Source organism: Mirounga angustirostris, unplaced genomic scaffold, assembly GCF_029215605.1.
Source record: "Mirounga angustirostris isolate CCGP_5_RB_7025 unplaced genomic scaffold, mMirAng1.0.hap1 SCAF_13, whole genome shotgun sequence".
NCBI classification, from domain to species: Eukaryota; Metazoa; Chordata; class Mammalia; order Carnivora; family Phocidae; genus Mirounga; species Mirounga angustirostris.
The window spans coordinates 665067-688938 of NW_026991721.1; the positions used below are offsets into that span (position 1 = coordinate 665067).

The 23872-nt window shown below is 50.6% G+C and overlaps 1 protein-coding gene across 3 annotated transcripts in view; it reads left to right on the forward strand.

Annotated features, from left to right (window-relative positions):
* Positions 1-7652: 7652 nt before the first annotated feature.
* The window catches only part of AP2A2 (adaptor related protein complex 2 subunit alpha 2), an 88739-nt gene continuing 72519 nt past the window's right edge, over positions 7653-23872 (forward strand). For 2 of the 3 annotated variants that reach the window (XM_064575974.1, XM_064575976.1), the window contains exon 1: positions 7653-7862. In XM_064575974.1, the coding sequence (XP_064432044.1) occupies positions 7796-7862 (67 nt within the window). In that variant the 5' untranslated portion in view covers positions 7653-7795. The remainder of the gene's footprint in view (positions 7863-23872) is intronic. The other variant, XM_064575975.1, reaches the window with a different exon arrangement.

The window sequence follows — 23872 nt, forward strand, 5'->3', positions numbered from 1 at the left end:
GCTCGATCCCAGGACCCTGGGATCATGACCTGGGCCGAAGGCAGACGCTTAACGACTGAGCCACCCAGGCGCCCCAACTTCCCCATATTTCCTGCCAGCTGACCCTCCACAGTCTTCCCAGAGAGGGCTGGAGCCTGCTGTGTGTGCTGAGGCACATTATGTGCCAACTGTCACTGGCAGCTCTGCGTTCCTGGCACCCAGCTCAGCCCTGAGGACTGACTTCTGGGGTAGTGACCCTAGGTCAGGCAGAGCTCTGGAGAGGATCCCAGTCAGCTCTGCTAGGGGCCCAGGTAGCTGCTCAGTCCTAGGAATGCCAAGGAGACCCCAGCAATATCAAAGGTCTAGTGAGAAAGGCTTTCAGTCATCATTCAGTGATTAATGAACTCCTGTTGAGTTCAGAGGTCTTCAGAGCTGAAGAATGGCAAAGTCCACTTGGGGTTCACTCTGAGCCAGCATTGCCCGAAACCCAAAAGCAGGCAGGAAGGAGGGACAGTGCAAGACCTCCACTGGGCAGGGTTCTGGGGTGTCAGGCTCCCTGCTGGTGGATGCCAAGAGGCCCTAGAACCTGGATGGAAAACTGACTTCTTCAAATGGGTACACAACTTTCAGCCACAGTAAGGTTTAGAGTGACGCATAGAATGGTCTAAGAGAATCAAAACCAGAGTGTTATCACCTACATAGTAAGTGAAATCTGAACACGTTTGGTATTTCATGTTTCAGGAACATTTGAGACAACTTGGTGTTCACCACATTCAAAATTTTAACCTATCAAATATATGAATCTTTTTTTTTTTTAAGATTTTATTTATTTTTTGACAGAGAGAGACACAGCGAAAGAGGGAACACAAGCAGGGGGAGTGGGAGAGGGAGAAGCAGGCTTCCCACTGAGCAGGGAGCCCGATGTGGGGCTCGATCCCAGGACCCCGGGATCATGACCCGAGCCGAAGGCAGACGCTTAACCATCTGAGCCACCCAGGTGCCCCATGAATCCTTTTTTTAAAAGTATTTATTTATTTGACAGAGAGAGAGAGAGAGAGAGAGAGAGAGCCCAAGTAGGCAGAGAGGCAGGCAGAGGGAGAGGGAGAAGCAGGCACCCCGCTGAGCAGCGAGCCCGATGTGGGGCTCGATCCCAGGACCCTGGGATCATGACCTGAGCCAAAGGCAGAGGCTTCACTGACTGAGACACCCAGGAACCCCGAATACATGAATTCTTTTTTTTTTTAATTTTGTTGTTGTTGTTGTTGTTGTTTTATTTATTCATGAGAGTCAGAGAGAGAGATAGAAAGAGGCAGTGGCAGAGGGAGAAGCGGGCTCCCCGCCTAGCAGGGAGCCCGACGCGGGACTCAATCCCAGGACCCTGGGACCACGACCCGAGCCGAAGGCAGACGCTCAACGACTGAGCCCCCCAGGCGCCCCGAATACATGAATTCTTGAAGCACCCAAAATTTAGTTGTCAATTCAGATAAGCCAAACCACCTAAAAAGGAAGTAAGAGAATTGAATTTATAAATTTAGTTCGAAATGTTGAAAATGCTTAATGCACTGAGTTTGTAGATAGGACCAAATATTTTGACAGGTCCCTGAAAAATAATTATAAATCTGCTAGGCTTATAAAGGGAATAACAAGGTTCATGAAATTGAACTTAACAAGTTAAAAAGTTAAGTCTTGAATTTGTAACTTCAATAAATCAAATCCTAATTATTTAAATTTAATGTTAATTGGAGTATAACCCCCTTGCCCAGTCCCTAAACCCAGTGTCCAGGCCCCATTCCTGGCCCTCTTGCCGTTGAGACAGCCCATCCTACCTGGGCTGGGTGTGGGGTACCCAGGCAGAAGTTCAGGCTCTGAATTTCAAGCCCAGGTCTGGCCCTCACACTGTCCTCCTACTTGTCTGCAGTGAGCACGGGAGGACAGAAGAGGGCAGGTATACGCCCACGTGGAGCAAGGGGGGCTGCAGGGACAAGCCCTCCTGCTGCCAACTGAACGACCCCCCCATGCTCTGGGGACACCCTCAGGGCCAGAGCACCCCACCCCAAGTGTACTTGGTCAGCCTCGCATCCCTAACCTGAAGCTGCCCCTCTGGGACAACTTCAAAAGTGTCCCTAAGTAAGGCGTTTGGCTGACTCAGGGTCATGAGTTCAAGCCCCATGTCGGGCATAGAAATTACTTAAAAAAAAAAGTGTATCTAAGTAACTATGGGGAGCTCATTACACACCCCAAGAGCACTTGCACCTGGTAGCTGGAGGTGCCTGGTGGCTGTTGGAATTCTGGGGGCTAGGCTTGCGTGTTGCTGGGGTGCGGTGAGGGTGGGGTGAGGGTGGGGTGTCCTCATTTCGCAAGTGGCCCTGGGCCTCTCCTTGTTGGCGAAGTCAGCACAAGACAAGGCCCTTCCCAGCAGGGGCAACCCGTGACTCGTCCTATTTTAACTGGGGGAGGCCTCAGCCAGCGGTTGCCCCAAGGGCAGCGCTCAGGCCGCTATCACTGTGTAATGCCACTCCTGAACCTCAAAACAGTCCAGTTATGAGGCCGGAAGCCCAGGAAGAGGGACACGCGTCAGGATTTCCTGCTGCTGAGCCCTCCCCTGCTCACGGATGGAGACATCCTCCCTGGGTGCTGGAATAAGCAAAGTCCAGAGCAAGAAGGAAGGAGTGGGGCATACTCACGTGCAGCGGAAGCTTTCAGATTTAGCTCCAGAGCCAGCACAGCAGATTTTCTGTCTGTGTCTCACATGTGAGCCCCTGCCAGCCCATCTGGCATTGGCCGGGGTGAGGGCTGTGACCTGGGTATCATGTGCTGTCTGGTGTGTAGGTGTCCAGTGAGAGGCAAGGCCAGTGATAGGCCCCAAGACAGGTGTCGGCGATGGGTGGGTGGCCCTGCATAGGGCTGTGTGCTTCGTGGCATCGGGGCTAGGTTTTGTGCTTCTCATCATCCCACAACCAACCTTAAAATACCCCTGTACCAAAGGAAGAGGCAGGATGTGTGTGATGAGACCCGACGGGCAGAATTTCTTGGTGGTGTAGTGGGGCAAATGGTTGACCCCAGAAGGTTGTCCATGTCCCAAAGCCCAGCACCTGTGAAGGTGACCTTGCTTGGAAATAGGGTCTCTGCAGATGTGATTAAGGATCTTAGGATGAGATCATCTTGGATTTAGGGTGAGCCCCAAATCCCATGACGGGAATGCTCATAAGAGGAAAGAGGGAGATTTGAGACACACAGACACAGGGGAGGAGACCTCGAGATGACAGAGGCACAGAATGGGGTTACAGAGCCCTGAGTCATGGATGCTGGCAGCCACCAACGGCTAGAAGAGAGCAAGGACAGAATCTCCCCCAGAGCCTCCTGGGGAACCCGCTGCTGACCCCTTCATCTTCACCTTCTGGCTTCTACAACTGGGAGAGAATCGATTTTTCTTGTTTTTAAGCCTCCGGTGTGTGGTCATGTGTTACAGCTGCCCCAGGACCGTGATGCCGTAGAGCGCAGGAAGGCCCGAACTGACGTTGGGGGGCATGTCTTCTTTCCTGACACCATTTTTCCCAGGCCGATCTTAACATGGACATATATTCCATCAGCTCACACTTGCTGGGTGAATGCTGGCCTGGGTGGAAGCCCTTGCCACAAAACACCCAATGCCACGAGGTGATGGACTGCTGGCTGGCTGCTGGCATGGTTGGTCTGGCCTTTAAGGTCACAGGGTGGGGACGCCTGGGTGGCTCAGTTGGTTGGGCATCCAACTCTTGGTTTCAGCTCAGGTCATGATCTCAGGGTCGTGAGATCAAGCCCGTGTCAGGCTCTGTGCTCATCGGGGTGGGGGCGCTGCTTGAGATTCTCTCTCCCTCTCCCTGCCCCTCCTGCTTGTGCATGCTCTCTCTCTCTAAAATAAATAAATAAATCTTAAAGGAAAAAAAAAAAAGTCAAAGGGTGTGGTTTTCAACAGGGAACTTAGGAAAATTGAGGTTCTTGGATCCCTGCTCTGGGGGTGAATAGGAAGCCTGATCTGGCAGCATCCTGTGGAGACAGCTGGATTTTCATGGATGTCTCTTTCACCCCTCCCCTGGTTGGTGTCACCAGCTGCATGGCTCCTGTGGGTGTTTACTGATGAATGACAATGCTCCTTAAGCCCCTCTGAGCTCCCCGGGGAGTGGATGCGAGGTGGTCTTGAAGACAAGCCACAGGGCAGGATGGGGGCGCATCTTGACACGCCTCAGGCCCCCGTAGCCCCAGAAACCTCAAGGACACCGAGCCCTCAGGCATGAGAAGAGGTGTTAACTAGGATCTTGATCGGGCGGGATGCAACAGAGCCCACAGTCACGGTAGCTGTAGCATAAACACGGGAGGTTTGCGGGCTGGTGCAGTGGTGAGTGGAAGGACTATTTCCCCCGTCTGAGATGGAGCTCCAGTGATCAAAACCATGTTCCAAGTAGCCAAGATAGAGAAGGGGGCACAGACTCAAAATCCTGTCCCCACATGTGCTCACGTTTCAACGTTACCAAGGTGAACCATGTCTCCTAAAAGTTCACACGTTGGAGTCCCTCAGAATGTGACCTTACTTGGGTCACTGCAGATGTAATTAATTGAGTTCATACCGGTGTAGGGCAGACCCCTTATCCAGTGTGACTGGTGTCCTTGTGAAAAGGGGAAATTTGGACACAGAGAGAGAGAGGAGCACAGAGGGAAGGCCTCGTGAGAAGGCACAGGGAGAAGACAGCCATCTCCGAGCCAAGAGGGGCCTGGGCCTGATCCTCATCCACAGCCTCAGGAGGCACCAGCCGTGTCCACACCTTGACTTCTAGCTTCTAGAACTGGGAGAGAAGAAATCTCTGAATTCCTTTCTCTGCATCATATCCTGGAATTTCTGGCATCTCAACCTTGTTTTAACATGGGCCCCTGGAGTCCAGCTTTCAGGCTGTTGGCTGCTCACGCTGGCTCAGCTGACCCAGATCACTGGGTGCCCCGTGGGACAGGTCCACTCTCTCAGAATTCATCCCACACACGTTCTGCAGAGTTCTGCTGGCATAAACCTAACTTCCTGTGGTTCTCCATTCTCCTGGTGGCTAAGCCTTCCCCATTGCAGTGTGGCTTTATGTTGGGGACCTGACTCTCCCAGGTTTCAGCCGATGGGGCCAGGCCAGGGGGCTTGGAGGGAAACAGACTTTTCTCTTACAAATTAACTCCTTCAAGGGATGTCATTACAGCGTCTTCAAGGGCGGGGACAACTTCATCCAATGTGGGGAGAGGGGCCTGGAGGCTGGCAGGGGGGCTTTTGGCAAGGAGGGGCAGGGGTCCCCAGCTTATGCCATTTACTGGACCCTACACATGCCACACAGCACTTCAGTGTTCCCACAAATTTGGGGAGGTTATAGATTCCACTTCTGTGGTTGTTTTGCCACAACCCAAATCCAGCCATGTGGCTTTGGGCTCAGTCTGAGGGCTGTAAAAAACAAGCTCCCTGGACACGGGCAGCTTCCTGCCACCCCAAGAGGAGCAGTCAGGAGTTTGAGCCCATTACTTCCCTTCTCCAGTTGGTCTGTTTCATTCAAAACACCAGCCCTTCACAGAGTTCTTGAATTCCTCATGCTCAGCTGTTGTCCATGGCAGGGGACATGCTTGCTTCCCAGAGCCCGGCCTTCCCCAAGCATGTCATTTCTGGTGACCAGGTGCCCAGGACTGCCACATCCCTGTCCCTGCACCCTGCTCAGGGCCTCTAGCCACGTCTGGACCAGGCCACCAACCTCAATTTTCTGAAAGGGTCCTTGTCTGCAACCCACTCCAGGGACTATGGGAAGCATCACTTGCAAAAGTGACAGGAGGGCTGGGCAGACTCGGGTGTGAGAGAGAGTCAGGACAGCCAGCTAATGGTGCAGGATGCCCCCAGACACTGTGGCCATGCTGCAGGCTCTGGGCTCCCCAGCTCTTGTTTTCTCCTTCATGATGCCAGTGGTGGGCTTGTGGCCTTACTTCCCAGTAGCCACGGATGCTGGTAAGAGACTCTCAGCTCCACCCTTGCCCTTGGAAACACAGTTGTGACCACAAGTGGCTAAAATGTGACAGATGTCCAATTCACACAACTTAAGAAATGAAAGTTTCCAAGCACCTCATACTCATAAAGGTATACTGTCCCTTGCTGAGGAGTGACCATGGTTAGGGAGGGCTGAGTGGACTCAGGCCTGACGTCTGATCGTAATAATGACCTGAGGGCTTGTGTGTCTGGCAGGTGTGGGAGCTGGGAGGAAATGTGGGGTCTTTCTCATGGCTGCCTGTGTGTCTCATCAGGCTCTGGGACCCCCTCCCTAAACACACACATACTTTGGGGGAATGCCAGGAGGCCTGGGAGGCCCAGAATCAGCACTGAAAGGGGGTGGGATGTCGGTCAAGCTCCAAGCCCCTCTTCAGAGAAACCCTCCACTTTGGCTGAGCTGCCACTCTGTCCGTGCCCCACATGGGCCCTGCAGCCTTTGGGCATTGTCCTGTTCTGTGAGTGGCTGCTGGGGGCGGGTCAGGGTCTGCTTGGTCCGAGTCCCCTGGCGTGGCCATGGGAGGGTTATCTCCAGGTGTGGGGATGTGTTCTCTGGGGCTCTCCCCTTCTCCAGGAAGCCCTCTGCTGGCCCAGCTCTTCGGAAGGTCTGGGAAGATGGTGAAATTGCTGCCTTGTAAGGATTCCGGTCTCCACAGTTCCGGTTTCCCCCAGGAGGTCGTGGAGACCCGGAGCCTGGGTGGGGTGCCCGGTCTGTGGGAGGGGGAGGGGCCCGCCCCTTCCTCCTCCTGGCCAGGGTCCAGCCTGGCCTGACCTCTCACTGGGACCGGAGGAAGTGAGCCAGGGTGGGACAGAGGTCTCTTTTGTGGGTCTGGGCTAGTACCAGGTGGGGGGGGCAGATAACTCCCATCTCCCCATAAGGAGGAAGCTTCCTTTTCAAAGCCCTATGGCTCCACAAAGGCGAGCTCAGCAGGGCCACCTGCTCTCAGAACAGACTCCCTGGGGTGGGGAGAGGCCTCTGCTGGAGGTTGACCCATGGGGGCAGTCCTCCCCTTTCACCCCTGGGGAGGATGCAGAGGTGGGTGGTGGCAGAATGGCAAAGGGCCTGGTTGGGCACTGAGGGATCCAAGTGTAGACTGGGCCCTGTAGTCAGCCGGTGCTGTCATGACGTGGGGGTAGCAGTCCTTGCTCTTCAGGCCTCAGTGCCCCCCTTTGTTAAGGAAGGGGCTGGTGGGGCGCCTGGGTGGCTCAGTCGTTAAGCGTCTGCCTTCGGCTCAGGTCGTGATCCCGGGGTCCTGGGATCGAGCCCGGCATCGGGCTCCCTGCTCGGCGGGGAGCCTGCTTCTCCCTCTGCCTCTCTCTCTCTCTCTCTCTCTGTCTCTCATGAATAAATAAATAAAAAAAAAAAAAAAAAAAAAAGGAAGGGGCTGGTGGCTCTGGAAGGCGGGTGATGCGGAGCAGGCCCTCAGGGCCCCCCACGGCGGGCAGCAAGCTACCCCAGAACCTGGGCTGGGTCAGCGCCGTGGGGGTCGACTGGGGAGTCCCGGGACGAGCCCAGGGCTCCCGGAGCGGCCCGGCACGCCTGTCCGCCTGCAGGGGGCGTTCCCGCGCCCGCCTCTACGCCCCCGCGCTCGACGTGCTCGTGCCCGCGCCGCCCGCCGCAGCGCGCGCGAGCGTGCGTGCGTGCGCGCGCGCGCGGCGGCAGCGGCCCTGAGAGCGGCGCTCTGAGCCTGAGGCGGCTCCGGCCGAGGCGGTGGCGACCCGCTCCCCGCTCCCCGCTCCTCCTCCGGGCCCGCCCGCCCAGCCGCTCCCTGGGGCGCGAAGATGCCCGCTGTGTCGAAGGGGGACGGGATGCGGGGTCTGGCGGTCTTCATCTCCGACATCCGCAACTGTGAGTGGCCGCGGCGCGGGACCCAGCCTGCGAGGGGCGGGGGTGCGGGGCGGGGGTCCGGGGGCGGACCGGGAGGGCGGGGGTCCGGGGCGCAGGCCCGCGGTGCGCGGGTGCGGGGCGGGGTCCCGGGCGCGGACCGGGAGGGCGGGGGTCCGGGGCGCAGGCCGGAGGGCGGGGTGGGGGTCTCGGGGGCTTAGGCTCAGGGTGCGGGGGTGCGGGGCGGGGTCCCGGGCGCGGACCCGGAGGGCGGGGGCCAAGCGCGCAGGCAGGGGCTGCGAGGGTCCCGGTTGGGGACCCGGAGGGCGGGGGTCCGGGGGCGTAGGCTCGGGGTGTGGGGGTGCGGGGCGGGGTCCCGGGTGCGGACCCGGAGGGCGGGGGTCCGGGGGCGCAGGGCAGGGGTGCGAGGGACCTATGGGGCGGGGGAGGAGGGCGCAGGCCTCTGGGAGGCAGGCTCGGGGGCTCTGACTGGGGCCCGCGGGTCAGGGAGCAGTGGGACAGGGGTTGCGGGGTGCGGGGTGCAGGGCGGGCGGTGTTCTCCACCCGCGTGGGGGGCTGTGGCATCGTCGACCGGGTTCGGCGAAGGCCCCCCCCAGCATGATGTCATCTCGAGCACACTGCTCGTCTTTCTAGTAATGGAGCATTTAACCCAGCGTTTTCCAAAATAGCATGGATTTTCACTTTGGGGGTGGGAACAGCTCTGCCCGGGTTCTGGTGGCTTATTACGCCCTCTTTAAAATGACTCATTCCCCGAGGGAGTCCAGACACCGGGGCGGTAGAGGGTGGGATGGCTTTGGGTGACCGCTCTGGCTGCTGCGTGCGTTCTCAGGGACACGTGTGTCCCCTCGCAGTGGAGAAAATCCACAGCGGAAGGGGATCAGGCTGGGAGGCTGGTGGGGCAGCGAGGGTCCACCAGTAAATCTGGCTTGGTCTGTAGAGAGACTCCGGTGTTCAGAGAGCGTCCTTTTTATTTTATTGAAGAAATGGAACACAAAACCAGTTTCCCATCCGGTGCGTTTTATTTATTTTTTTGTTATCCACCAGATAGTTGACTGATTTTTATTACCTTAGGTTTAATGTATATATATATATATTTTAAAGATTTTATTTATTTATTTGAGAGAGAGAATGGGAGACAGAGAGCACAAGAGGGAGGAGGGTCAGAGGGAGAAGCAGACTCCCTGCCGAGCAGGGAGCCCGACGCGGGACTCGATCCCTGGACTCCAGGATCATGACCTGAGCTGAAGGCAGTCGCTTAACCAACTGAGCCACCCAGGCACCCCCACACTGAAGATTTCTTTTCTTTTTTTTTTTTTTTAAGATTTTATTTATTTATTTGAGAAAGAAAGAATGAGACAGAGAGAGCATGAGAGGGGGGAGGGTCAGCGGGAGAAGCAGACTCCCTGCCGGGCAGGGAGCCCAATGCGGGACTCGATCCCGGCACTCCGGGATCATGACCTGAGCCGAAGGCAGTTGCTCAACCGACTGAGCCACCCAGGCGCCCCGGTTTAATGTGTATTTTGAAGAATGTAATTTCACCTGCTGGTAGATGCTGTTGTGTTGAGCCTCCCCCTGAACCCCTCACCTCCTTAGACTGGAGGACCCGGATGCCAGCCTGGTTCTCCCCCAGACTGTGGAAGCTTAGATCTTCTGTCCCTCTCCTTCCTGTGCGAGAAACCAAGAGATCCATGTGGTAACCCTCTCAGATCGGAGCTTTTACAAGTAGGCAGTATTCTTTTTCTTTTCCTTCCTTTGCTATTTAATGTGATTTCCAAGGCAGTAGCGCTCGTAATTAGAATGCATCTTGTAATGCTGAGTGTTTGTGGGCTAGCACTGCAGGGGAGCCCTTGGCCGAAGGGTTAACAGCCTTAAATTAGGAGTGATGTCAGTCCTTCCATTTTGGGAGAAAAAATGCAGTGGGCAAGAAGGACATCGGGATCGAAACCCATTTTCTTGGACAGCCAGTCACCTGCATATTAGACATGTGTGCTGTGCTAGGTCTGCGTTCAAGTGGAAGGTAGGTGCCTGCCACATACCGAGGACTCGGCAGATACCTGTTGACTGACTGTAGAGCAGGCTTTCTCCGCCCCCACACTGTTGAGAGTGGGGCCAGTCATTTGTCGTGCAGAGCTGTCCAGTGGTGGTTGATAGTAGCATCCCTGGCCTCTACAACGAGATGCCTCCATTCTGACAACCAAAAAAATATGTCCAGACATTGTCCTATGGGGCAGAGTTTTCTTTGGTTGAGGGCCGCTGCTCTAGACCAACAAAAAGGACAGTCTCCTTCCTGAAGGAGCGTAAGGAGGAAGGGGTGCCTCGTCCTTCTTGGGGACAGGTCTCTGTTTTTTATGTCCCCTTCCTCAGAAACACCTTTCCGGCCTCGCTGTGCCCTTGCCTTTGTCAGTCATAGTGCTTTGCTTCTCCTTCAGAGCAGTGTCGTGGGTTCGTGGCACCGTGCCCTCACTGCACTGTAAGCCCCTGTGGGCACCACATCTGTCTTGTTTGTCATGTCACTGCTCCACTCCTCCACTGCTTGCACAGCGTCTGGCATGAGACCTGTGCCCAGTAAATGAATAGATGAGTGAGCTAGAGAGGACTTCATAGAAGATGATTTTGTCTAAAGGGCACTGCAGGTAGGGAGCCAAGATGTGCATGGAGCAGCAGGGAATTAACGTTCTAAGCACGTGTGGGCCGGTGGCTGCAGCTGGGGTTGGAAAGCTAACCCTGGCCAGAGCCGGTCTGATCTTAACCCCTATGGGGCAGGGAGAGGGGTCCCTGCGTCTCCTTTTCCCTGCCGACTTCTGATTTTGTGTGCCTAAAGTTTCTTTTTGTGAGTGTGATGGATGTAGCTAGGCTCTGTGCAGAGAGGACACTGAGCTGGCAAGGGTCTGGACCCTGGCTGCCTCTCACCTGTTTCACGACCCAAAGCCAGTGGCCACTGAGCTTCAGGTTTCTCAGCTGATGGAGAGGGGTGGATTTTGAGCTAGAGTATCACTAAAGTCTGTTTCAGCTTTAAAATTGCAGCTCTTGGGGCACCTGGGTGGCTCAGTGGGTTAAGCGACTGCCTTCGGCTCAGGTCATGATCCCGGAGTCCCGGGATCGAGTCCCGCATCGGGCTCCCTGCTCGGCGGGGAGTCTGCTTCTCCCTCTGACCCTCCCCTCTCTCATGCTCTCTGTCTCATTCTCTCTCTCAAATAAATAAATAAAATCTTTAAAAAAAAAAAAAATTGCAGCTCTCTTTTACCTTGTGAACTAGTTTCTTAAATTTCCCTCTTTAAGGCCTTCAAGAGTGGGCTCTGCATCTCTTTGCACCTCATGTAAGTTGTTCACTTCGGATGACTGGCTGGCAACATTGCTCCTCTTAGCATAGGCAACAGTGAATATGCTCCAGGATTTGAAAAGGTGCTCCTGACATGCGGTCTTCCTCAAGCCTGTAGCTTTTGTGGCTCAGGTAGCAAACTAATTCAGTGCCTCATAAAATTAACTTGATTCTTTTTGATTAACTTCAACTCAGGGCCACTGAATTTGGCTAATGTGAGTTCAGTGTGTGAGAGCTAATGAACTGTTTCTTTCTTTTTTTAAATTGGTGTTTAAAAAATCCTAATCCTTTTATTTAGTCCCAATTTTTAAATAATTCTTTGTTTTGATATATAGATTAGTAAGAAGTTGCAGAGAAATGGACGGGGAGGTCCCAGCACCCTTCACCACATCTCTTCAAAGGGGGATTTCTTGCATAACAGTACAATTTCAACACCAGGAAACTGACGTTGGTACATTCCACAGGGCGTATTCACATTTTATCAGTTTTACCTAACACTGGTGTGTGTGCGTGTGTGCAGGTCTTTGTACTTTTATCACGTGTAGCTTCGCGTAACCCCCACATTAATCAAGATATAGAGCTGTTCCATCGTCACAAAGCCCCCTTGTATTACCCCTTATAGCCCACCTACCCACCCCCAGTTACTAGTCTGTCCCCCGTCTCTATGTAACATCTCAAGGGTGTTGTGTGAATGGGATTGTACAGTATGTCGAGATTGGCTTTTCTCGCTCAGCACAATCCCCTTGAGGTCCATCCAGGCTGTTGCATTGATTGTTATCATATCCAAGTGATGGATTTTTTTTTTTAAGATTTATTTATTTGAGAGAGAGAGCGTGCACACACGCGCTCGTGTGCATGCACGTGCACACACAAGCAGGAGGGGCGGAGGGGAGGGGGAGAGAGAGAATCTCAAGCAGGCTCCACACCCAGCGCCCTGCCCCGACGTGGGGCTCGTTCTCACCACCCTGAGATCATGACCTGAGCCGAAACCAAGAGTCTGACCCTCAACTGACTGAGGCACCCAGGCACCCCTCAAGTGATGAGTTTAAAGAGAATGAAAGAACTGCTGAAATTGAGAAAATAATAGTTATTTGCTATTCATTTATTTTGGAACTTTTGTTTCCTTTTACACATGTGCTTTATTGGCAGTCATATATAACTTAATGCACGTCTTTATTCATTGCCATTGACATGTCAATGCTACAACGGTGTTGAGAATATAAAACACTGGTGAAAATGTCAGACTCGGAATTGACTGCAAAATAATCAAGACTGCTATGAAAGAGAAGTACTAGGTCTTCATTCTTTTTTTTTTTTTTAATATTTTTATTTATTTATTTGACAGAGAGAGACACAGTGAGAGAGGGAACACAAACAGGGAGAGTGGGAGAGGGAGAAGCAGGCTTCCCGCGGAGCAGGAGCCCGATGCGGGGCTCGATCCCAGGACCCTGGGATCATGACCTGAGCCGAAGGCAGACGCTTAACCGACTGAGCCACCCAGGCGCCCCTAGGTCTTCATTCTTAAGAGACCAGTCATGTTGCCAGTGGGCAGGAAATTGCCATTTATTCCTCCATGCACGAGGTGGCGGGGGCTGGGGCTGTGCAGATGGGTTAGGGCACTTTCATCATGCTTGGAGGCATTTTATTTAATCCCTTCAGGCACTCACTCAAATGTAGGGAAACAAGTGGAGAGATGTAATTAGCTATTTGGCAAAAACCAAATTTCCCATGTTCTTGGAGAAAGCATGCAGTTTTGCTGCAGGTGTGGTGATAAGCTAGTAGAGTAAGTATCAGTGCTCTCTTCATTGTGTTGGTCACCAAACTTTGTCCTTTCTGTTTTGTTAACTTTGTTGAAATTGGGCATCCCTTTGAATTATATTTTAGCATGACTAAAGTTTAAAACACTTATTTGTTCATAAAATTCCATTTGTTATGAGTCATAAATTGGATGTGGAGAACCAACATAAAATTTTAATTCAGCTTAAGTGTCAGTGTGGGAAATTAAACATAAAGTTGGTACTTGATTTTCCTGAGTGATAATAAAGGTCAGAATCAGAGTTTGTCAGTCTGCTTTTTAACTTTTAAAGTTCTTTAAAAAATTTAAGGTTCATTTTAGTCTTGACATTTAAAAAATGCTGACTTTTTGAAAAAGAATGCTCTTCTTGCGTATTTTCTTTTGCACTCTTCTGCATAATTTATATTCTCTAGAAACGGATTTAGGAAGTGTGTGACAGAGAGTAAAAGGAGGGACGAACCACCATGCTGGGGGAGGAAGGAAGTCTTTGATCCAGGTTGAATTTTTCTGCCAAGGTTGGTGGTTACTGCTTCGAGGAAATACTTATGTATTCTTCCCTGTTTCCCTTCTGGCTCCTCTGAAGAGGGGGGGTATCCCTCTGTTTCTTTTATGACAAGTTGAAATGTCCTGGTGATAAGTATATTCTCATGCCAGATACTTAGCATTACTTCTCTTTCCTCTTAAGATGATTTTTACTCTGTTGTTTTGGCAACAATATGTGTCAGGATTTTGTAGTTGCAGAATTATTGGAAAGGCTGTCTTTGTGAGATTAAATAGCATTTCCTTGGCTTTTAAAAAATCGAATAGAGTCAGAGCAGAGGGGAGGATTCCAGTGTGATGGTGCCCCCAGAGAAGGTGGCTCTCTGGTGTGAGCTCCTGAGTGGGCGGTGGGGCTCTGAGCACCTTGGAATTTCTCAGGTCTGAGGCTATCTTCCCTTAGCTCAAATTTCAAAGCTTCTAAGACTCCCAAAACGAAAAGTCTTTTTTGTAAGTCTTAGGTGAACTCATTTGGCAAAAGCACAGCCACGAAGCTCTGTGTGGTCTCCCTCCTGCGTGAGTGTTCGCAAGTGTGTGCTTCCAGGACACAATGACCGTGTGCTGTGCTTCATCCTAAAGTCTGAGCAGTTCTGGATTCTGGGATACATTGGGCCTCGGGTTTTGGGTAAGAGATGGCATCTGCGCCTGTTATGTGAAATTTGTGGGGTTCAGAGAAATAGAACATGTGGTTCCGGTCCCCCTGAAGAGTTTGCAGACAAATGGGGAGATGAGTTCTTGCCAGTGCATTTATCTTTATTGAGCACCACCTGTATTCAGGACTCTTGAATGCAGAATAAGGGGAATAAGCAGTCGTCAGGTGGACAAGATGAGTCCTTGACCTGAAAGCAAGGTGGGGAGGTCCTAGAGGGCAGACGGAATACTAGAGGAACACCAGGTGCTCAGGCATCTACAAAAGGTAGTTCTAAGTCAGACTTTGGAATGTTTCATATTTACCCTTGACCTTGTTGAATATTCTTTTTTTGTTAAAGCGTGTCTGGTCCATTCCCTCCCTGGATCCAGTGTGATGAAATGAATGTCGGATAGATACATAGGAATGACACCCCTGCTGTCTTCTTTTCATTTTGGTCAGCACAGGGGTTTGATACTGAGACCACGAGTTTGGTGGGACGCCTGGGTGGCTCAGTCGGTTGAGCCTCTCCCTTTGGCTCAGGTCATGATCTCGGGGTCCTGGGATTGAGTTCCACGTTGGGCTCCTGGCTCAGCGGGGAGTCTGCTTCTCCCTCTCCCTCTGCTGTTCCCCCTGCTTGTGCGATCTCTCTCTCTTACAAATAAAAAAATAAAATCTCAAAAAAAAAAAAGAAACCACAAGTTTGAGAGTTAGAAAGTTGATGGTTTCTGTCATCTTCCAGAGCAGTATGAAGTAGATTAAATAATTTTGCCCTCACCTTGGGCGCCTGGGTGGCTCAGTCGTTAAGCGTCTGCCTTCGGCTCAGGTCATGATCCCAGGGTCCTGGGATCGAGTCCCACATCGGGCTCCCTGCTCGGCAGGAAGCCTGCTTCTCCCTCTCCCACTCCCCCTGCTTGTGTTCCTGCTCTCGCTATGTCTCTCTCTGTCAAATAAATAAAAAAAATCTTTAAAAAAAAAAAAATTTTGCCCTCACCTTAACAAAATGAAAGATACTCTTTTTTTTTTCTTTTAAAGATTTTATTTATTTAGTTGATGGAGAGACAGCCAGAGAGGGAACACAAGCAGGGGGAGTGGGAGAGGGAGAAGCAGGCTTCCCACCGAGCAGGGAGCCCGATGCAGGGCTCGATCCCAGGACCCTGGGATCATGACCTGAGCTGAAGGCAGACGCTTAATGACTGAGCCACCCAGGCACCCATGAATGATACTTTTTTTTTTTTTTTTAAAGATTTTATTTATTTATTTGAGAGACAGAATGAGATAGAGCATGAGAGGGAGGAGGGTCAGAGGGAGAAGCAGACTCCCTGCCGAGCAGGGAGCCCGATGTGGGACTCGATCCCGGGACTCCAGGATCATGACCTGAGCCGAAGGCAGTGGCTTAACCAACTGAGCCACCCAGGCGCCCCCATGAATGATACTCTTAAGAAAATAGAAATGAACAGTTTTCACTAAGTCTTGCGATGTCTAAGATTTAGATTATAAAACTGCATTTACTGATTCTGGCATTGGCCTTTTTCAAAATAACTGACTTTTGTTGACATGGTTGAAATTTTATGAAAAGTTGTATGTGCCGTTTGCTTATGAGAAGTTCAGGGCAGATAGGTTCAAGTGGGAGTTCCCACAGAGAGGTGGGAGCTGAGGCTGAGCGATAAGATTAGCTCTTGCACTCTGTGGTGGAGAGGGCCAAAAGGGTTTAACCACGGTGCATGGGATAAATAGCAGGCAAGGAGGAAGTGGCCTTGTTTTAAAATAGTGCCCTGGTGACTGAGTTGGGAAGAAGACCAAGAAGAGTGTGGGGACGGTGAGATGCAGGGGTACGCAGTGCCAGAAAGGGAGAGGAGAGTCCGAACCTTGCCCAAAGTGTTGTGACTGCTCGTAAGATGCAGTTTAAACTTGTGGTGACACTCTGGTTCCTGCCTGCCTTCACACATCACTTCCTGCCAGCTCTTCATTCTTTTTCCTTCACTGTTACTGGCAAAGAGGATTAGGACTGTGGCCCACAATCATCTAATAATGAGAGTGTGGGAAGCGGAGTTAGGAAAATTCTGTGGGAGTTGGGAGCCACCAGGTGGGAAGGTGGGAGGCACATCAGGTGGGGGGATGGGGCCTGTGGTCTGGCCCTTGGAGTTTGTATCTGTGTTAGTGGGGGTGCAGCAGGTTGGAGAGGGCAGTGATGTGCCCCACAAGGAGAGGAAGGTCTTTGCAATGAGGCTGAGACCCATTCCCTTGCCAGGTTCTGGCCCCAAATAGCTCCCCCAGCTTCCTGCTGCCTCAGGAAATGGGGCCTTGAGTGAATGACTCTGCTGGGTATGTTCCTTTAGGGAAACAAACATTTCTGCCTGGAGGTTTGGGTCAGATTCTGATACTGTTTCCTTTTCTTTCTCACCTTTGCAAATTGTGGCTCTGTAGAGTCTGGAGTCTTCCTTTTTAAAAATTTAATTTATTTATTTTTAAAGATTTTATTTATTTATTTGATAGAGAGAGATAGCAAGAGAGGGAACACAAGAAGGGGGAGTGGGAGAGGGAGAAGCAGGCTTCCCGTGGAGCAGGGAGCCCGATGTGGGGCTCGATCGCAGGACCCTGGGATCATGACCTGAGCAGAAGGCAGACGCCTAACCGACTGAGCCACCCAGGCACCCCGGAGTCTTCCTTTTTCCCCAAATTTGAACCCAGTGAGAGCTGTGGTGCTTTTGTGTATCCCTTGTATTCTGGATGTTTCCCATTTACCTTGTCATGTGCCCCAGGATTTGTTGTCTGTACAGCTAAAAGTGTGGAGATAAGCATCCAGGTTGTGTTGCCTGGTTTTTGTTGTGCATCCTAAGGTGTTTTCCTTGCTTTTAAAATCCCTTCTGGTGGCAACTCAAGAGTGTAATGAGGATTAGTTATTTAGTATACCTAAAGCACTTGGAGCTCCTTAGGGTGGGCAGTGCTGTATTGGGATTTGCATTTTGCTTTTTTTGTGGCCCGCCTGCCTTCACGTGATGTGGTTGGGAGAGCAATTACATGTTTCTAGTAGAGTTTAAAAAGCATTGAGAAAGGATACTCAACTGATGCTGTTTTAGAAGACTATTCAACCGATAGAAAAAATATAGCAGGAAAACGAGTATTTTGGAACACTTATTTTTTTAAGATTTTACTCATTTATTTGACAGAGAGAGATGGAGAGCGAGCACAAGCAGGGGGAGCAGCAGGCAGAGGGAGAAGCAGGCTCCCCACTGAGCAGAGAGTCCGATGTGGGGCTCGATCCCAGGACCCTGAGATCACGATCCGAGCCAAAGGCAGATGCTTAACCAACTGAGCCACCCAGGCACCCCAGTTTTGGAACACTTTTGGACTGCATTTATCGCTACTGAAAAATACATTTCTGTGCTTTTTTTTTTTTTTTTTAAGATTTTATTTACTTATTTGAGAGGGAGAGTGAGTGAGAGAGAGAGAGAGAGCGCACACACGAGCAGGGGGAGGAGCAGAAGGAGAGGGAGAAGCAGGGCTAGACCCCGGGACTCCAGGATCATGACCTGAGCTGAAGGCAGACGCTTAACCGACTGAGCCACCCAGGCATCCTCCCCCCCGTTTTTTTTTTATGTCAGGTACAACACAACTAGATCAGAGCTTGAGTTTGAATCTTGTTGTGCCTATGAGAATCAGAGTCCTCTGTGATTGAGTTCATGCTGGACTGTGCCAGGGGATGTGGTGGAAACATGCTTCCATCCACAAGTCTTCAGTAGGCCTTTCTTCCATAGGACACATTCCTCACAATCTCAGTTAATTGGCTTGTAGCTTCTGTTCGTGTAATTATCTTTTTAAAACTTTTGTTGCCTTATTATTTAACCACAATTAGAGTTGTCCTTCCATAACGTAGTACATCTAGATTTCCCAAATACTGAGAATGTGGAGGAAGAGGGAGGTGGGAAGGTGATTGTCTGAGGGTCCGTTTGTGCCAAGTTGTTCAGTTCCTGAGGCCTGGCCTTTTTGAGATTGTCATCCATGGGATGGAGGTGTGGGCCTCTTGCACAGATGCTGGTCACAGAGGGACAGGAGATGCTCTTCTGTTGGGTGCTGATGTCTGATGGATATTCTCTAATGCAGCATTTGCTGTAGATGTAATTTAAATCTGTTTAGTATTAAGTAGTTAAGAAAACAAAGTTCTTCATAGTGTTCTTATTATTTTGCTCTACTTTTGGTGCAACCCCAAGAGTGAAGTGTATTTTGAAGGTATATATTTCAAGATTTATTTAATTTTCTGGATTCTGTTTCCTTTTTTTTTAAGATTTTATTTATTTATTTGCCAGAGAGAGACACAGTGAGAGAGGGAACACAAGCAGGGGGAGTGGGAGAGGGAGAAGCAGGCTCCCCGCGGAGCTGTGAGCCCGATGCGGGGCTTGATCCCAGGATCCTGAGATCATGACCTGAGCCGAAGGCAGACACTTAACGACTGAGCCACCAGGCACCCCTGGATTCTGTTTTCTGATGTAATTGTACAATTCATTTATTCGTTCATTTGAGAAATCTGTTGAGGGCCTGCTATGTGCCAGGCATTTTTCTGTTCTAGGCACTGGGGATTCAGTGGTTAACCAAATGGACCAAATTCCTATACTTTCAGAACTTAAATTCTTGGGGCGCCTGGGTGGTTCAGGCATTGGATGCCAGACATCGTGAATTTCACCTTGTCAGTCCTGAATATTGTTGTGTTTTTTTAAATATCCTTGAGCTTTGTTCTGGATGAAGCTGAAACCATTTGATTCTTACAAGGAGGGCCCAGAGCAGCCTTTAGTCTGGGGCTGATTTCACCCCACTCTTGAGGGGTAGTGCTCCTTCTCAGAACTCTGCTCCATGCCCTGTGTTTTATGAGGTTTCCCTCTGGCTTGCTGGCCCTGTGCTACCTTCCATGGTTTACCCTCTGGCTTCTTTCCAGTGGCTCTTCCACAGCCTCAGCAGCTTCCTGTCTTGCTTGGGCAGATCAGTAATGAGACCAAGATGCCAGGACTCCTCTGCAGCTCTCTGGCACTCTGCTCTCCCTGCTGCAGGCTCTATTCCAGTGTTCTGCCCCGCACGTTCTAGCCTCCTTGGTCTGTCTCCTCACTTTAGGGAGACCTTAGGGCTCTGTGTGGGGTCCGCTCCCCAAGCAGTAAGCTGGAGCAGTGGTAAGGCTCATCTTGTTTGTTTTCTGTCTCTCAGTGATCACTCTTGTCCATAGTCTGTTATCCAGTTTCTGAAAACTATTGTTTTGTCTAGGTTTTTAGTTGCCTGAGGTGGGAAGGTAAATCATGTCCCTGTTTATCACCATTAGGTTTTGGGGAGAGATGTTGAATCTGCAGTTGGATATCCAAGACTGGAATTCAGAGAAGAGGTCTGAGCTAGAGGTAAAAATACAGGGGCATTCCTTATAGGTGTCGTTTAAAGCCATGACACTGGGAGCTCACCGAGGAAGTGAGTGGAAATCATCAGAGCATAGCTCTCACTCCTATATGCTTCCAAGCCCGCTACCTTCATTTACATATATGATTGTCATGATAATCCTTTACAGTAGGTACTCTGGTCTTCCCTGTTTCAGAGATGAGGAACCTGAGGCCCTGAGCCCAAGGCCACGTGACTGCCTATGAAGTGGTAAAACAGGGATTCAGACGCAGGCTACCTGGCTCCAGGTCTTCTCCCCCAAGCACAGTGCTGGCCCAGCTCTCTAGGAAGATAGCTGGAGCTCCAGGCATGCAGAACTGAAGTAGTCAGGGAGAGACATGTCCAGGTGGGAAGAGCACAGGTCAGTGAGGGGAAAGTAGTCTGGTGGGTCACTTGAGTGGGCTGAGCAGAAGTGAACCTTGGGGTAGTTTAAGGGAGAATAATTGGGAAACGTGAGTGTCAACCCTCAAGGACTTTACCCTCTGTAAAGAGGAGGTAAAGGAGATGGTGACTGCAGGATGCAGAGGGCATGTTAGCTCTCTCTTGCTGCTGTGACAAGTTAACACAGATTTAGCAGCCTAGACTGGCACTCCTGTGCTATCTCGTGTTTGTAGACAGAAGCCATGCAGCGGCCTGGCTCAGCAGGGTCCTCTGCCTAGAGTCTCACAAGGTTGAAATCAAGGTGTCCCTTCTGGAGACTCTGGTGGTGAAGCTGCTTCCAATCAGTCCTTGTAGCGTGGGGCTGAGGTCCTCTTTCCTTGCTGGCTCACCTCCTAGAGCCTGCCCACATTCCTCCTCAAGTCTCCCATGAGGCCCCTTCAGCGAATCCCTCTCAAAATACGAATCCCTCTCAAAATATGGATCCCTCTCAGAATAGGATCTCTCTGACTTCTCAGCTCATCTCTTGCTTCTAGGCAGAAAGAGTTCTCTGCTTTTAAGGGCTCATGTGATTAGATTGGGCCCATCTGCATGATCCAGGATATATCCCCTATCTTAATTACATCTGCAGAGTTCCTTTTGCCATGGAAGATATCCTACAAGGTCCTAGTATTACGATGTGGGCATCTTTGCAGATGGAGTGGTGGGGGGGTGGTGGTGGTATTCTGCTTATCACAGGGGGTCAAAAAAAATTTTTTTTAAGTTTAATTCATTTTTTTTTTTAAAGATTTTATTTATTTATTTGACAGAGAGAGACAGTGAGAGAGGGAACACAAGCAGGGTGAGTGGGAGAGGGAGAAGCAGGCTTCCGGCGGTTTAATTCATTTGTTCTTCAGTTCACTCAGTGCCAGTTTTGCACAGTGAGAGAACAGACACGAATACCCTCCTGTGGCTTACATTCTAGTAAGGTAGACAGAAGTCTAGTACAGAGTGCGTTGCATCCTACATCAAGGAGAGACAAAGCAGGGACAGGGAATTGCAGTTTTGATAGTGCAGCTGGGGGTCAGGCATACCCTGCAGTGCTCGTGGACAGTGTGGCTGGACTAAGAATTGGGGAGAGAGCCTGGGACATGGAGTTGGGTGCAAGGGGCAAGGGAGATGATGGGGATCTTGTAGGCTCTTCCGAGAGCTCTACCTTTCACCCTGAGCGATGGGTGGAGCCAGTGGGGGGTGGGTTGGCGGTGAGCAGAGAAGGGGCTTACCTTTGGGAAGAATTAACAGATTGTGGTGTTGGGAAGAGGAGGGCAGGGAAGCAGGCAGAGCTCTCAGGATGCTCTGAACCAGGTGAGGAAGGCAAGGACTCCTGGGTGGTGGGGGAAGTAGAGCATGTTTGTAGGCTGCTGGGAAAGAGAAAGAAGGGCCAGGGAAAAGGTGGAGGCGTGGAGAAAAGCTGAGGAGCAGGGCGAGGTGGTGTGAGTGATTGCTTGAGTGCTGTCAGGGGGGAGCGGGCTTACTGGTGGCCAGTGAGGGGAGTGAGGGAGGGGCTAGTGGGGGTAGAGGGGAAGCTGTGAGGTGGCGGTTTAGGAAAGAGGAGCAGGACCTCCCTGGGCTCCACGTGCCAGGCTAGCCCAGCGATTGGGTGTGTGGTTTCACCAGGCACACTCAGCTCTCCAGGCTGTGTGTGGTGCCAGTTGGCCAAGAATTGGATTCAGCAGGGAGGGATTTTGCCAGGCAAGGGCACAGACGGAGAAGCAGGGTCAGGACTTAGTGATGGGATTGAAGCTGGCTGAGAGGGGGTGAGGATGGGGAAGGGGGGCAGAGAGAGGGAAAGAGAAAGAAATCATAGGTCCTGGGGTCAGGGTGGCTAATGGGCGTCAGAAGAGTTGGCTTACCTGATTGGGCTGAAAGGTTGGGGCTGGTAGGACACCTGCAGTGGAGCATGCATAGGAGGGTGACTATTGGAGGGGTGGCTGTGGCGGGGACCAGATCATGCGAGGAGCTGAGGTCAAGGCCAGAGGGTTGTGTGGGGGTCATGTGCATGGACATTCATCACCAACGGTGGTGATCCTAGCATGGCAGGGAAGGAGGTAGTGTCATAGTAAGTAATTGGGCAAGTCTTCCCAGTTGTGTGCATTTTTGTTATTTTCTTGTCTAATCTTGTCCTAAATGTTTCACAAAGTTACAAAAGTGTTAAAATCAAGAATGTAGTTTAAGAAGTTAATTATAAAATACTTGACATCTGCCTCATCTCCCCATTTCTAAACCTCAGTCAGTTATTTTCATTTTACAGCCATTTTTTTCTCATATTTACTTTTAAAATATGTAATTACTAAATCACATGTTATACCATTTATGGGTGATTAGTTATGATTTATTGACTTTTTACTGTGGAAGATGAGGATTTAATTTACCTGAGCTTTCCTTCTCTCATTCTCTTAACGTGCCACGATATTTTATTTAATTAATGTGTAGCATTTAACTAAATATTTGAAAGAATATCTGAAAATATTCCCAGCTGAGAATAATAGTTCTTTTTTAAAAAAAATAGTTTTTTAAAAAAGATTTTATTTATTAGAGAGAGAGAGTGTGAGCATGAGCAGGAGGGGAGGAGCAGAGGGAGAGGGAGAACCAGGCTCCCCACTGAGCAGGGAGCCCGACATGGGGCTCAATTCCAGGACCCTGAGATCGTGACCTGAGCTGAAGGCAGACGCTTAACCAATGGAGCCACCCAGGAACCTCAGTAGTTCAGCTTTTAATGTCTTTGGTGTTAATGATTGCCTTTGTGCTTTTGTACTTTTACTTTTTTTAAAAGGTTTTATTTTTAAGTAGTCTCTACCCCCGTGTGGGGCTCGAACTTACGACCCCGAGATCAGGAGTCACGTGCTCCACCAACTGAGCTGGCCCAGCGTCCTGTACTTTTGTACTTTTTAATGCGCCTTTTGCCTTTCAGCCCTAAGCTTCTGAACATGACTGTAAGATCCCCCTTCAGGTGGTTGGACACAGCAGGTGTCTCTCAGCCCCTTCTTTCCATGTTGGGCATGTCCTTCGTGGAGTGATCAGTTCTGCTGGCGTCTGGACAGGTTATTTTTGCTCATGCTGCCCTCCTGGAACTTCCCTTCAGCATAGTCCTGAGGGTCTTGTCTCTGGCTGGACCTCTGTTCTTTGGAGTCCTCGCTCTGGGCTTGTGCTCGTTTGTGCTCGGTAAGAGTGTATAGCAAGTAAAATTCTTTTGTATTTTTTACCTTTGTACTTAATTGAGAATTTGGCTCTGGTAGAATTCTAGCTGAAACTAACTTTTCCTCAATTTTGAAGGCATGGCTGTATTCTTAGTTTCTAGTGGTCTGCAATTTTAAGATGCTGTGCCAGGGATGTGGCGCGTGGTGACCTTTTTCAATCTGGAAACTCATGTCCTTTCGGTTTGGGGAAGTGTTCTTGTTTTATTTCTTTGATAATTTCCTTTCACTTTCTCCTTTTTTTTTTTTTTAAGATTTTATTTATTTATCTGAGACAGAGAGAATGAGAGAGACAGAGAGCACATGAGAGGGGGGAGGGTCAGAGGGAGAAGCAGGCTCCCTGCGGAGCAGGGAGCCTGATGCGGGACTCGATCCCGGGACTCCAGGATCATGACCTGAGCCGAAGGCAGTCGCCCAACCAACTGAGCCACCCAGGTGCCCTCACTTTCTCCTTTTTGAATGGTCCTCTAATAGGTGAAATTTGGACCTCTTGGCTTACGGTTTTTACCTTTTTATCTCTCATCTTCCATTTCTTTATCATTGTGGTGTTTTATTTTCTGAGACTTTCAACTTTGTCCTTTAGCCCTTTTTTTGGACCTTTTTAAAAATTTCTGCTAGTACTTTTATAATTTGAGGCCTTTCTTATTGTCTGAGTGCTCCTTTTTTGGTGGTATGTGGTTCTTAAAGCTGTATTTTCTCTGTGTAAGAATA